Source organism: Oppia nitens, unplaced genomic scaffold (assembly GCF_028296485.1).
Source record: "Oppia nitens isolate AA-2021 unplaced genomic scaffold, nextdenovo-longstitch-racon4-pilon3 scaffold6_pilon_pilon_pilon, whole genome shotgun sequence".
Lineage (NCBI taxonomy): Eukaryota > Metazoa > Arthropoda > Arachnida > Sarcoptiformes > Oppiidae > Oppia > Oppia nitens.
The window spans coordinates 154,894-168,906 of NW_026533250.1; the positions used below are offsets into that span (position 1 = coordinate 154,894).

General features: G+C 28.4%; 2 protein-coding genes across 2 annotated transcripts; both read right to left on the bottom strand.

The window, feature by feature from the left end:
* Positions 1-6,759: 6,759 nt before the first annotated feature.
* On the bottom strand, positions 6,760-7,540 carry LOC128962950 (alpha-L-fucosidase-like). Its single transcript, XM_054309387.1, has 3 exons — positions 7,328-7,540; positions 7,079-7,249; positions 6,760-7,017 (listed from the first exon to the last, which is right to left on the bottom strand). Exons 1-3 carry the CDS (start codon positions 7,426-7,428, stop codon positions 6,780-6,782), a joined length of 510 nt encoding a protein of 169 aa, XP_054165362.1. The 5' UTR covers positions 7,429-7,540; the 3' UTR covers positions 6,760-6,779.
* Positions 7,541-12,034: 4,494 nt separating this feature from the next.
* Positions 12,035-13,936, bottom strand: LOC128962939 (alpha-L-fucosidase-like). Its single transcript, XM_054309369.1, has 8 exons — positions 13,683-13,936; positions 13,466-13,606; positions 13,277-13,398; positions 13,087-13,214; positions 12,857-13,028; positions 12,603-12,795; positions 12,354-12,524; positions 12,035-12,292 (listed from the first exon to the last, which is right to left on the bottom strand). The coding sequence occupies exons 1-8, from the start codon at positions 13,910-13,912 to the stop codon at positions 12,055-12,057; spliced, it is 1,395 nt and encodes a 464-aa protein (XP_054165344.1). The 5' UTR covers positions 13,913-13,936; the 3' UTR covers positions 12,035-12,054.
* Between the last annotated feature and the right edge of the window lie 77 nt (positions 13,937-14,013).

Here is a 14,013-nt window from a genome sequence, read left to right on the forward strand (position 1 = left end):
TTTTATAATACCCTATATATATATATATACGGTATATAAACTCGGGAGCATAGAAAATGATAATTAAATTATCTTAAATTAAATAATCAAAAAATTAAAAATAAATAATTTTATTGTTAAATAATGATTAAATATAATATAAATAATTTAAAAGGTAAGAAATTAATAATTTATTTTTCCCCATTGGCCGCAATACAGGATTCAATGATATTCGGCATACTTCCGATTAGGGAATCCAGATATTGAGGGATTTCATTATCCAAAAATATCTTGAATTATGGCCTTCCAGTTATCAATGGATCGGTCAGTCCTAGTTTCCAACTCATCCTTCATCAACTTCCATAGATTTTCTATGGGATTGAGGTTGGGTGAGTTGGCTGGCCATACCCGTTGCTCTCTAGCCACTCTTTGGTGCTCCTGGCCGTATGAGGATGGGCATTGTCCTGTTGTAGGACAAAATCTTAGGGATATAATGACAAAATGAATTCCATATGCTCATGGATGACATCTTGGTATCCCTCAGCGTTAAGATGTCCTATTATAACGGACAATGTGGTCATACCTATCGCGCTGATACCTCGCAAAACATAATAGAAGGTCCATGTTTTGGGGTGGTTTTGATGGTCGAGTTCTTCCCCAACTTTTCAATTTTCTTTTGTAAACTTGAAAACTGCTTTCATCGGTAAATGCGACCATACACCATTGAACCAGATTAGCCTTGTGTTGCGTAAGATTTGGCGTCAATTTCAGGCGCCATTTAAAGATCCCAGACCTCTTTAGTGACCGGGAAATAGTCCATCTGGACACTGGAGGACTACCTCTGGGCTGCTTCGGTAGCACTAGAAGAGGAACCCCAGAGGTCGTGATTTATGACCAATTGTGTGTTCCTTCACTTGAGTTGAGTTCTGACACTTCCTTTTACCGATTTGATTTTATTGACCTTATAAACTGTTGCTTGAAGTAACTTGTTCATTTTAATGATCTCTCTGGAATTTTTAATGGTGTTATCCAGTGCCAGAGGATAATTTGCTGAGCTTTGCGGATTTACCATTTTTAAAAACGTGAATATTAATTATTTGTTTACATTTAATATGTGATGTGATATATCATTTTAAACCTAATTTTTCACTCTATGTAATAGACGTAATAAATAGTAAACAAAATATTTTAAATAAAATTTTTATATGTATTCAAACTTTAGTTTAGTTTAATTTATCATTTTCTTTGCTCACAAGTTTATATAACAAAATAACGAATGTATAGTACTAAGATAGACCTCTAATTTGGCGCTTATATTTAGCAGATAAATAATGTTTAACAAGAAATATAAGAGGCTACTGTATTATTGATATAAATTTGAAAAATTTGTGATGTGATATTTATTAGTGTAAATTTATAATAAAATTAGTTAATTTAATAAAAGTTTAATAAAATTAATTAGAGTTATGCAAAATATAAATAAAAGTAAAGAATATTATAATGAAATTAAAGAAGATTTTATAGTGTTATTTTGAATTTAAATCAAGTAATATTTGTAAAAATATAATAATTTATATACATATTAAATTTAATATTGAATTTAATAAAAGTGCTTCACATAAAAGTGGTATATTAAAAGATAAAAAGCAGTAAATAATTTAAAACGTGGAAAACCTAAAATATTTATTAATGAAGAAAATATTTTAAAAAATATAAATCATTAATTACTAATTATAAATCATTAGAAAAATTACTAATCAAATAAATATAAATAATAGTAATGGATCAGTTCATAAATACTCAACTCAAAGATCCTCGTAAGTTCACTGATGGTGATTTGACTCGCAAGTCATTTTCTATTGGTAGAGTTTATTAATAAACAAACTAAAAAATGAAATTAAAAAATAATAGCAAACCCGAGTCAACTTACGTCGAGTAGATATCACATCCTGGCTATGTCTCTGTTTGGGCATCTATATCATTATTAAACCTTATTTTATTCAAGATAATGGCAAAAAATAGCTATTACTAAATTAATTTCAATTAGTAAATAATCTATTTGTTACTCAATCGTAAAGATTTAACAAACAGATATTTCAACGTTATGGGGAGCAAAGTCATAAAGTTAAATAGTACAAAATATCACGTTAAAAGCACCTATACTCATAATTAATTATAGAAAAAGATACATTTGATTTTCTGAAGAATCGTTAAACAAAAGGTTAACGAGTTAATGGTGTGAGAGGCACTATGCACAATGGTAATCACTCGAAGTTTTTTGTTCGCACCCATCCTAGACACTTCTAAAATCTAAAAAATATAAAATATATAAAATTTAACAAATATAAAATATACAACAATAAAATGAGTGAAGGAGAGGAAAGGGAGTAAAAGTTTAAAAATGGATTTTGTGAGATCAGATGGTTCTCACCATAGATGCAGAGCATTTGACACGCATTGGCTCATAATAGTGATAAATATGTAAGGGTCAGTTTGTGAATTTTTATTTTGAAAAAATATATTGTTGAGATCTAAATTTAAAATTATATTTTAGTGGAATTTATAACATTAGACTATAAAATAGTTTTGTTACCATAACAATATAAATTTTTAAATTAAACTATGATTGGATTATGTCAATTGCTCCTCATGACTAGTTCTCACCAAATCCTAAATCTTCGGTCAATACAGCTAAATTTCATCACATATCGGTCACCAATATGTGATTGACTATTTAAAAGAGCTCATTTGAGCCTTAACTTTGCACCGGTATTGTGCAACCGGTATGTGTTGACTAGTTTGCACTAGTATTGCACACAAATATATATATATACAGTTTATTACTAGTTTTGTGAGTTTTCAATAAAAAATAAAAATTATATATAATATGACTAGTGTTGTAGTGATAATAATAATAATATTCTTTAGTTGACCACTTTTTGGTTAACTCACAGATAAATATCACCGGTTCCTGGAAAAGTCGACTAAAACAAATGATTAGAATTGGGCTGACAACTTGTGGTCCACTTACTGACAGCACCGCGAGTTCTAAACCAGTTGGCGGCCAACCAATATACCGAGATTGACATTAACTAAGACTGACTAAATATTCCCAGTATTTGTATATTAATGACTAATTATGATTACACATATGCCACGATCTCTCTCACTCTCTCAATCTCTCTAACACAAACATTCGTCATTTCTCACACACTCATACATATCTATACACATACATATGTATATATATATATAGTACACATACACATATAAAAACTTTATATACATATATAATATATACATCATATATATTACATTTATCGAATTTTCTCGTTAAATATAATTATTTTTATATTACATATTTATTAAAATAAATATATTAATGTACAATTTTAAAATGACAAATGTTGTCTATTTTTGTCCATATATCATTATTACATATGTTTATTAATATATTGAAAAAATCTCATCAAATCAAATGTCAATTTTTATATTGACATTTCAATTAATAAAATACTTCTGTTTAGATTAAAACATAAAAACAAATGTTAATGAAAATATATTTGTTTAAAATAAAATTTTGGTGATATTTATATTCAACTTTTAAATCATTTCCTTTTTGTCGTCCATATAATTGTCGCTACTTTTGGTTACCAATTGATATAACTTTTCTGATAATTTTATCACAATATTTGCTTTTTTTTGGTAATCATGTTTTCGATAAAAAATTTTCCAATCGACCAAACTTATAACAAACAGCCAGTTTGAATACTTCGCTGATCATCTTATGATTGTCGACATATTCGTCCGTCAGATCTTCGAAATACATAAAATGGAGAAACAAATCCAAAGACAATGTTTAACAAATCGATGACTATTTCGACAACAAATTTATTGGTTTAGCCGTCGAAAAGCCATCTCAAGAATTAGACAACAATGACGGAAAATCTATCAATGAAAACGCCGAAACATTAGAAGTGAAGACAACGCAAGAGAGCGCCGAATTAACAGATTTAAAAAAGATTCTTTTAAGATTATTTTGATTTAAAAGATTTGTCGGGAAATCAATAAAGCGCTAAAACAAGAACAATGTCTGAAAATATTGAAAACAATACATCGTTTTTGGACGCATTAGCGAAGTATTATTTGACAGACATTACAGATTTGAGAAGCTATAAGACAAGACATGTAAATACCGGATCGTCGTTAATGACATTCAAGCTATTGAGAGGACAGATAAACAAAGCACAGCTAAATGTTGAAGAGTTAATAGACCGACAGCTCGACAAACACTAGAATTATATGAAAAATTGTCGACAAAAAGCCAAGTGTTTGACAGAGGGATACAACAATCGGATCGCATATCCAGCGCAGGTTTTCAAGTGGAGCTGAAGACACCGCGCAATGGAAAAGCTACACAATTTCCACATAACAGCACAACCCGGATGGTGAACCCAAACGCTTATGGATGTAATTAGAGGACTAATAAGCGAAGTTGTGGGGAAGTGACAAGCGTTCAGCTAACATATTTTTTTTTATTTAAATTTGTATATTGTTTATTATATGCATTCACGTGGGTGTGAATCGAAGTAGTGGAGAATGAAATGTTTATATTTCTACCCCTATAAATATTATTACTATTAATTTAAGCTATTATATTATATTTCAATATATTTTGTATAATCGTTATAATGGAAAGCTTTAGCTACCTGTTCGCAACAGTATGCGCTAGTATAACAATGGCTGACTAAACACATGGTTTAGTGTCAGAGCCTCAGCAACGCTTGTATGGGACAGTTGTCTCATGTTTTAAGTAAGCTTTATTATCGCTTGAATAGGACAGTTGTCCTAAGCTTAACTGATCCGGAAGTGCCGGACCAATATCTTTAATTGTTTTAATCAATTACTTCATTATATGTAATCTCTTTATAATAATTATTATTATTATTAAGCAGTGTTTATGTATTACATTATACATTGTGTTTGTGATTATAGTAGAAATTAGTTTATGGGTCATTATAGTGATTGCAACAGTAGTGTATGATAGCTAAGCCGCCGCAATACTTCTCTACGCTCGGGTCCAAAGCTGGTCGCTGTATAGGTCACACCCTTACCGCTTAATCTACAAGTGGTCGCTCGCCTGATCTATAAGCCTACATATTTAACGGGAAAAACTATAAGCGGTTCGGAAACCAGTTTCCCGAACCATCGCAAGCTATCTCTTACGTGTGTGCGATTGGTGTCACTGTAGCAGATATAACCGTTATATACTAATTGTTTGTTTACATATATGCCTATAATGTAATTATGTTTTATTGTACATATTTTTGTATATATTTTATTATTATATTAAATTTTTATATTAAATAAAATTATTTTAACTTTTAAAAAACTATTATTATTTATAGTATAATATCTTCAATTATAAACAATAATATCTTAAGTGTTTGTAAATTATTACAGAATTAAAAAAATATTAAAAACCATATTTTTCGATATATTTATAAGCATTTTTTAAATAAACTTTTTTTGTGATCATCATTAATATGATCTAATATAATCATATCATTTTCATTTTTTTAAAACATAACTTACACACATAAAAAATTTTATGGTGTATCTGCCATTTATCCGATAAATTATCCCGGTCCACTTTTTTAAATTATTAAAATATTCCTTTGTTAGTTTTCATTTTTTATAAAATTAAATAATCATATATAATTTTTTAAATAATTTTTTATAAAGTAAAATACGAAAAAACTTTTTTATTAGAGAAAAAAGAGTGAAATAACCCAAATTAATTTTTTTTGTGTAATTAAAATTATTATTCATATATAATATATAATACATATTTTAATTGTTGATAATTTATGATACTTTTTTTGTACTGTACTGATAGACTCTCTCTCTGTATATCTCTCTCTCTCTGTATCTCTCACTTTATCTTACTCTCTATCTCTGTACTGTAAATATTTATATAATAACTTAAATTTTATAAAATAATTTAAAAATTAATTAAAATAAATTTTTAATTTAAACAAATTTTATCACAAATATCACAAAATTTAAACAAAAAAAATTATTTGGGTTATTTCCCTCTCTCATTTTCTCTAGTATTTTACTTTATAAAAAATTATTTAAAAAATTATATATAAGATGAAAAAATATATTATTTAATTTTTTAAAAAATGAAAACTAAAAAAGCCATATTTTCATAATTTAAAAAAAGTGGACCAGGATAATTTATCCTGGTCGGATAAATGGCACATACACAATAAAAAATTTTATGTGTGTAAGTTGTTTTAAAAAAATGAAAATGATATGATTATATTAGATCATATTAATGATGATCACAAAAAAAGTTTATTTAAAAAATGCTTATAAATATATCGAAAAAATATGGTTTTTTCCAACCTCTTTCAATAAAATAGGTAAGATTTTTTAAAATTAATTTTTAAAATTATTTATTTTATTTTATAATAAATCAATTGTCTTAAAATCAGCAGAATAATACAACAAATTATAATAAATGTTTCATTAATAAATAAATTTTATATATTTATATTTCAATCATCTATTAGTTTTTAGAAAAAATATTACTGTATATAATTACAGTATTAATATATAAACTTAAAATATAAGATACTATTCATATGTTAATAAAATTAATTTTCATTTAATGTTATCATATTTTTTAATAATGAATAAATTATTTGCATTTTACTAAAAATTTTTTACTTATTGTTTTTATTCAATAAATACAATTATATTCAAATTGACTAAATATTTTGTTAAATATATTATTTTAATGTAAATTTCAAAACATAAGCCCATTTTAGAGGAGAATCGGGAGTTATGTGCGGAAAAGTAACGACTGTATGTCCGTCCGATCCGACCTTAAACGTTAGGCTTCCCTTTTCGCCCAACAGTTCCACTGATCCGACGGTCTTGTGGTCGACTGAACCCAATTCCAGTTCATTATTCTTCGGCCAATTCAATACAATCGAGTAAACAGTAGTTTTCTCTTGCATTGTATACCTTTTGTCATAAAATAATTATAAATAAAATATTTAATAATTAAAATGTTATAAATATTTACCAAACATCCGGTGTTTTTGTATCGTTTTGATGAGTCCACGGTTTACTACTATAGACAGCTTCTCCGTTAATAGACAGCCAGTGTCCTAAATCGCGTAGTCGTTCCTCAAATATTGGCTTAATTAGACCGTCATGCGATGGACCGACATTTACTAGTAAGTTACCGCCACAACTAACATAGAAACAAATAAAATTGATTAATACATTATATGTATACTATATTTATTTATTAAACAACAATAAAAAAAACCTTATTGTTTGGGCCAAAGTTGTTAACAATTCATGAGTGGATAAGTAGTCTTCATATTTGGCATTCCGTCGGTAACCCCACGAGTTCTTATCAATAGTCATAGCATTTTCCCATTTGTGTTTCTGTAAAACACCTGGGTTGAATCTATCGGCATTGTTGTAAAACCCTCCATGTTTTCCAGCAGTTCCAGTTCCTAACAGACAACAAAATATAAGTAATACAAATATAAAATATACAACAATAAAATGAGTGAAGGAGAGGAAAGGGAGTAAAAGTTTAAAAATGGATTTTGTGAGATCAGATGGTTCTCACCATAGATGCAGAGCATTTGACACGCATTGGCTCATAATAGTGATAAATATGTAAGGGTCAGTTTGTGAATTTTTATTTTGAAAAAATATATTGTTGAGATCTAAATTTAAAATTATATTTTAGTGGAATTTATAACATTAGACTATAAAATAGTTTTGTTACCATAACAATATAAATTTTTAAATTAAACTATGATTGGATTATGTCAATTGCTCCTCATGACTAGTTCTCACCAAATCCTAAATCTTCGGTCAATACAGCTAAATTTCATCACATATCGGTCACCAATATGTGATTGACTATTTAAAAGAGCTCATTTGAGCCTTAACTTTGCACCGGTATTGTGCAACCGGTATGTGTTGACTAGTTTGCACTAGTATTGCACACAAATATATATATATACAGTTTATTACTAGTTTTGTGAGTTTTCAATAAAAAATAAAAATTATATATAATATGACTAGTGTTGTAGTGATAATAATAATAATATTCTTTAGTTGACCACTTTTTGGTTAACTCACAGATAAATATCACCGGTTCCTGGAAAAGTCGACTAAAACAAATGATTAGAATTGGGCTGACAACTTGTGGTCCACTTACTGACAGCACCGCGAGTTCTAAACCAGTTGGCGGCCAACCAATATACCGAGATTGACATTAACTAAGACTGACTAAATATTCCCAGTATTTGTATATTAATGACTAATTATGATTACACATATGCCACGATCTCTCTCACTCTCTCAATCTCTCTAACACAAACATTCGTCATTTCTCACACACTCATACATATCTATACACATACATATGTATATATATATATAGTACACATACACATATAAAAACTTTATATACATATATAATATATACATCATATATATTACATTTATCGAATTTTCTCGTTAAATATAATTATTTTTATATTACATATTTATTAAAATAAATATATTAATGTACAATTTTAAAATGACAAATGTTGTCTATTTTTGTCCATATATCATTATTACATATGTTTATTAATATATTGAAAAAATCTCATCAAATCAAATGTCAATTTTTATATTGACATTTCAATTAATAAAATACTTCTGTTTAGATTAAAACATAAAAACAAATGTTAATGAAAATATATTTGTTTAAAATAAAATTTTGGTGATATTTATATTCAACTTTTAAATCATTTCCTTTTTGTCGTCCATATAATTGTCGCTACTTTTGGTTACCAATTGATATAACTTTTCTGATAATTTTATCACAATATTTGCTTTTTTTTGGTAATCATGTTTTCGATAAAAAATTTTCCAATCGACCAAACTTATAACAAACAGCCAGTTTGAATACTTCGCTGATCATCTTATGATTGTCGACATATTCGTCCGTCAGATCTTCGAAATACATAAAATGGAGAAACAAATCCAAAGACAATGTTTAACAAATCGATGACTATTTCGACAACAAATTTATTGGTTTAGCCGTCGAAAAGCCATCTCAAGAATTAGACAACAATGACGGAAAATCTATCAATGAAAACGCCGAAACATTAGAAGTGAAGACAACGCAAGAGAGCGCCGAATTAACAGATTTAAAAAAGATTCTTTTAAGATTATTTTGATTTAAAAGATTTGTCGGGAAATCAATAAAGCGCTAAAACAAGAACAATGTCTGAAAATATTGAAAACAATACATCGTTTTTGGACGCATTAGCGAAGTATTATTTGACAGACATTACAGATTTGAGAAGCTATAAGACAAGACATGTAAATACCGGATCGTCGTTAATGACATTCAAGCTATTGAGAGGACAGATAAACAAAGCACAGCTAAATGTTGAAGAGTTAATAGACCGACAGCTCGACAAACACTAGAATTATATGAAAAATTGTCGACAAAAAGCCAAGTGTTTGACAGAGGGATACAACAATCGGATCGCATATCCAGCGCAGGTTTTCAAGTGGAGCTGAAGACACCGCGCAATGGAAAAGCTACACAATTTCCACATAACAGCACAACCCGGATGGTGAACCCAAACGCTTATGGATGTAATTAGAGGACTAATAAGCGAAGTTGTGGGGAAGTGACAAGCGTTCAGCTAACATATTTTTTTTTATTTAAATTTGTATATTGTTTATTATATGCATTCACGTGGGTGTGAATCGAAGTAGTGGAGAATGAAATGTTTATATTTCTACCCCTATAAATATTATTACTATTAATTTAAGCTATTATATTATATTTCAATATATTTTGTATAATCGTTATAATGGAAAGCTTTAGCTACCTGTTCGCAACAGTATGCGCTAGTATAACAATGGCTGACTAAACACATGGTTTAGTGTCAGAGCCTCAGCAACGCTTGTATGGGACAGTTGTCTCATGTTTTAAGTAAGCTTTATTATCGCTTGAATAGGACAGTTGTCCTAAGCTTAACTGATCCGGAAGTGCCGGACCAATATCTTTAATTGTTTTAATCAATTACTTCATTATATGTAATCTCTTTATAATAATTATTATTATTATTAAGCAGTGTTTATGTATTACATTATACATTGTGTTTGTGATTATAGTAGAAATTAGTTTATGGGTCATTATAGTGATTGCAACAGTAGTGTATGATAGCTAAGCCGCCGCAATACTTCTCTACGCTCGGGTCCAAAGCTGGTCGCTGTATAGGTCACACCCTTACCGCTTAATCTACAAGTGGTCGCTCGCCTGATCTATAAGCCTACATATTTAACGGGAAAAACTATAAGCGGTTCGGAAACCAGTTTCCCGAACCATCGCAAGCTATCTCTTACGTGTGTGCGATTGGTGTCACTGTAGCAGATATAACCGTTATATACTAATTGTTTGTTTACATATATGCCTATAATGTAATTATGTTTTATTGTACATATTTTTGTATATATTTTATTATTATATTAAATTTTTATATTAAATAAAATTATTTTAACTTTTAAAAAACTATTATTATTTATAGTATAATATCTTCAATTATAAACAATAATATCTTAAGTGTTTGTAAATTATTACAGAATTAAAAAAATATTAAAAACCATATTTTTCGATATATTTATAAGCATTTTTTAAATAAACTTTTTTTGTGATCATCATTAATATGATCTAATATAATCATATCATTTTCATTTTTTTAAAACATAACTTACACACATAAAAAATTTTATGGTGTATCTGCCATTTATCCGATAAATTATCCCGGTCCACTTTTTTAAATTATTAAAATATTCCTTTGTTAGTTTTCATTTTTTATAAAATTAAATAATCATATATAATTTTTTAAATAATTTTTTATAAAGTAAAATACGAAAAAACTTTTTTATTAGAGAAAAAAGAGTGAAATAACCCAAATTAATTTTTTTTGTGTAATTAAAATTATTATTCATATATAATATATAATACATATTTTAATTGTTGATAATTTATGATACTTTTTTTGTACTGTACTGATAGACTCTCTCTCTCTCTCTCTCTCTCTCTCTGTATATCTCTCTCTCTCTCTCTCTCTCTGTATATCTCTCTCTCTCTGTATCTCTCACTTTATCTTACTCTCTATCTCTGTACTGTAAATATTTATATAATAACTTAAATTTTATAAAATAATTTAAAAATTAATTAAAATAAATTTTTAATTTAAACAAATTTTATCACAAATATCACAAAATTTAAACAAAAAAAATTATTTGGGTTATTTCCCTCTCTCATTTTCTCTAGTATTTTACTTTATAAAAAATTATTTAAAAAATTATATATAAGATGAAAAAATATATTATTTAATTTTTTAAAAAATGAAAACTAAAAAAGCCATATTTTCATAATTTAAAAAAAGTGGACCAGGATAATTTATCCTGGTCGGATAAATGGCACATACACAATAAAAAATTTTATGTGTGTAAGTTGTTTTAAAAAAATGAAAATGATATGATTATATTAGATCATATTAATGATGATCACAAAAAAAGTTTATTTAAAAAATGCTTATAAATATATCGAAAAAATATGGTTTTTTCCAACCTCTTTCAATAAAATAGGTAAGATTTTTTAAAATTAATTTTTAAAATTATTTATTTTATTTTATAATAAATCAATTGTCTTAAAATCAGCAGAATAATACAACAAATTATAATAAATGTTTCATTAATAAATAAATTTTATATATTTATATTTCAATCATCTATTAGTTTTTAGAAAAAATATTACTGTATATAATTACAGTATTAATATATAAACTTAAAATATAAGATACTATTCATATGTTAATAAAATTAATTTTCATTTAATGTTATCATATTTTTTAATAATGAATAAATTATTTGCATTTTACTAAAAATTTTTTACTTATTGTTTTTATTCAATAAATACAATTATATTCAAATTGACTAAATATTTTGTTAAATATATTATTTTAATGTAAATTTCAAAACATAAGCCCATTTTAGAGGAGAATCGGGAGTTATGTGCGGAAAAGTAACGACTGTATGTCCGTCCGATCCGACCTTAAACGTTAGGCTTCCCTTTTCGCCCAACAGTTCCACTGATCCGACGGTCTTGTGGTCGACTGAACCCAATTCCAGTTCATTATTCTTCGGCCAATTCAATACAATCGAGTAAACAGTAGTTTTCTCTTGCATTGTATACCTTTTGTCATAAAATAATTATAAATAAAATATTTAATAATTAAAATGTTATAAATATTTACCAAACATCCGGTGTTTTTGTATCGTTTTGATGAGTCCACGGTTTACTACTATAGACAGCTTCTCCGTTAATAGACAGCCAGTGTCCTAAATCGCGTAGTCGTTCCTCAAATATTGGCTTAATTAGACCGTCATGCGATGGACCGACATTTACTAGTAAGTTACCGCCACAACTAACATAGAAACAAATAAAATTGATTAATACATTATATGTATACTATATTTATTTATTAAACAACAATAAAAAAAACCTTATTGTTTGGGCCAAAGTTGTTAACAATTCATGAGTGGATAAGTAGTCTTCATATTTGGCATTCCGTCGGTAACCCCACGAGTTCTTATCAATAGTCATAGCATTTTCCCATTTGTGTTTCTGTAAAACACCTGGGTTGAATCTATCGGCATTGTTGTAAAACCCTCCATGTTTTCCAGCAGTTCCAGTTCCTAACAGACAACAAAATATAAGTAATAATCTTGTAATTAACACAAATAGCTCAACACATACCCCAACGATCATTGATAACAACCTTGTCTTTAACTGGGCTGTCGTTGTAGAGCCAGGCTATGAACTGTTGTGCCTCCCAGTACTCGGGCGTACCGTCGGCGTCACCGTCAGACCAAATGAGATCTGGTTTATATGTGTTAACCAATTCTTCGAGTTCAGGCCGGGCTTTATGCTATCAAATAATATTAATTACTTTTCTATTATTTTAAAATATACTCATATTATTATACTTTTGTAAACACGTTTGTCGTATAATTATTTTCTTTATCGGCCAAAAACAGCGGATTAAACCATTCAAACAGTGAATGATAAACACCGAAGTGAAGTCCAGCGTCGCGGACAGCGGTCGCCAAATCGCCTGCAAAATGAGTATTATTTCATTTATCCGGAAATTATTACCGAAATCCTAAACTCAAATACCGACTAAATCCCGTTTGGGTCCGACATCCATAGCATTCCAATTAAACGACACTTTCGACGGCCACATAGTGTAGCCTTCATGATGTTTGGTGGTTAGCACCACATACTTAGCACCCGATGCTCTATAAAAAAAATAACTCAAATAATAAGTATTTACATCAATAAAAATACAAATACTATATTCAATACTTGAAAACTTCGGCCCAATGTTTCGGATCGTAAAACTCGGCCGTGAATTGTGAGGCAAAGTCGGCGTACGTCCAGTCGGGTCTGTAGTTTCTGGCCATAAAGTCAACAAATTCTTTCTTTTTAACCTCTTTCCATCGCTGCCTAAACATCCACACAATAATTTACAAATCAATTATTATTAGTTATAACTTAAACTAGTGAACTGTCCACTACATACCAGAACCATTCGGTGCCAAACGATGGCACAGAGAAGACACCCCAGTGAAGGAATATACCTATCTTGACGTCATCGTACCAGACCGGCAATGGTCTACTGTCCAATGATTTCCAGTCAGGTGTGTATCGTTGCACTGTTTTATTGGTGGCACTGGCACTGGTCGCACAGTATGTACCGATTAATACGCCTAATATTAGACACAAACATAAATTTTTCATTAAAGTCACCATTATTTATATGTTTTCTGATAAATAAATATATAATACAGTATTTATATAAATTATTTATTTTATTATTTATATACAATTACTAATATCAAAAAATTACTAAT

Bases quoted from the DNA above. Each gene is read 5' to 3' on its own strand.
- LOC128962950 (XM_054309387.1), bottom strand. From the start codon at position 7,428: ATGACTATTGATAAGAACTCGTGGGGTTACCGACGGAATGCCAAATAT. The intron at 7,250-7,327 runs GTTTTTTTTATT...TTTCTATGTTAG, and splicing joins ACTTTGGCCCAAACAATAAG to TTGTGGCGGTAACTTACTAG. The intron at 7,018-7,078 runs GTAAATATTTAT...TTATGACAAAAG, and splicing joins ACAAAAACACCGGATGTTTG to GTATACAATGCAAGAGAAAA.
- LOC128962939 (XM_054309369.1), bottom strand. From the start codon at position 13,912: ATGGTGACTTTAATGAAAAATTTATGTTTGTGTCTAATATTAGGCGTA. The intron at 13,399-13,465 runs GTATTGAATATA...TTTTTTTTATAG, and splicing joins CATTGGGCCGAAGTTTTCAA to AGCATCGGGTGCTAAGTATG. The intron at 12,293-12,353 runs GTAAATATTTAT...TTATGACAAAAG, and splicing joins ACAAAAACACCGGATGTTTG to GTATACAATGCAAGAGAAAA.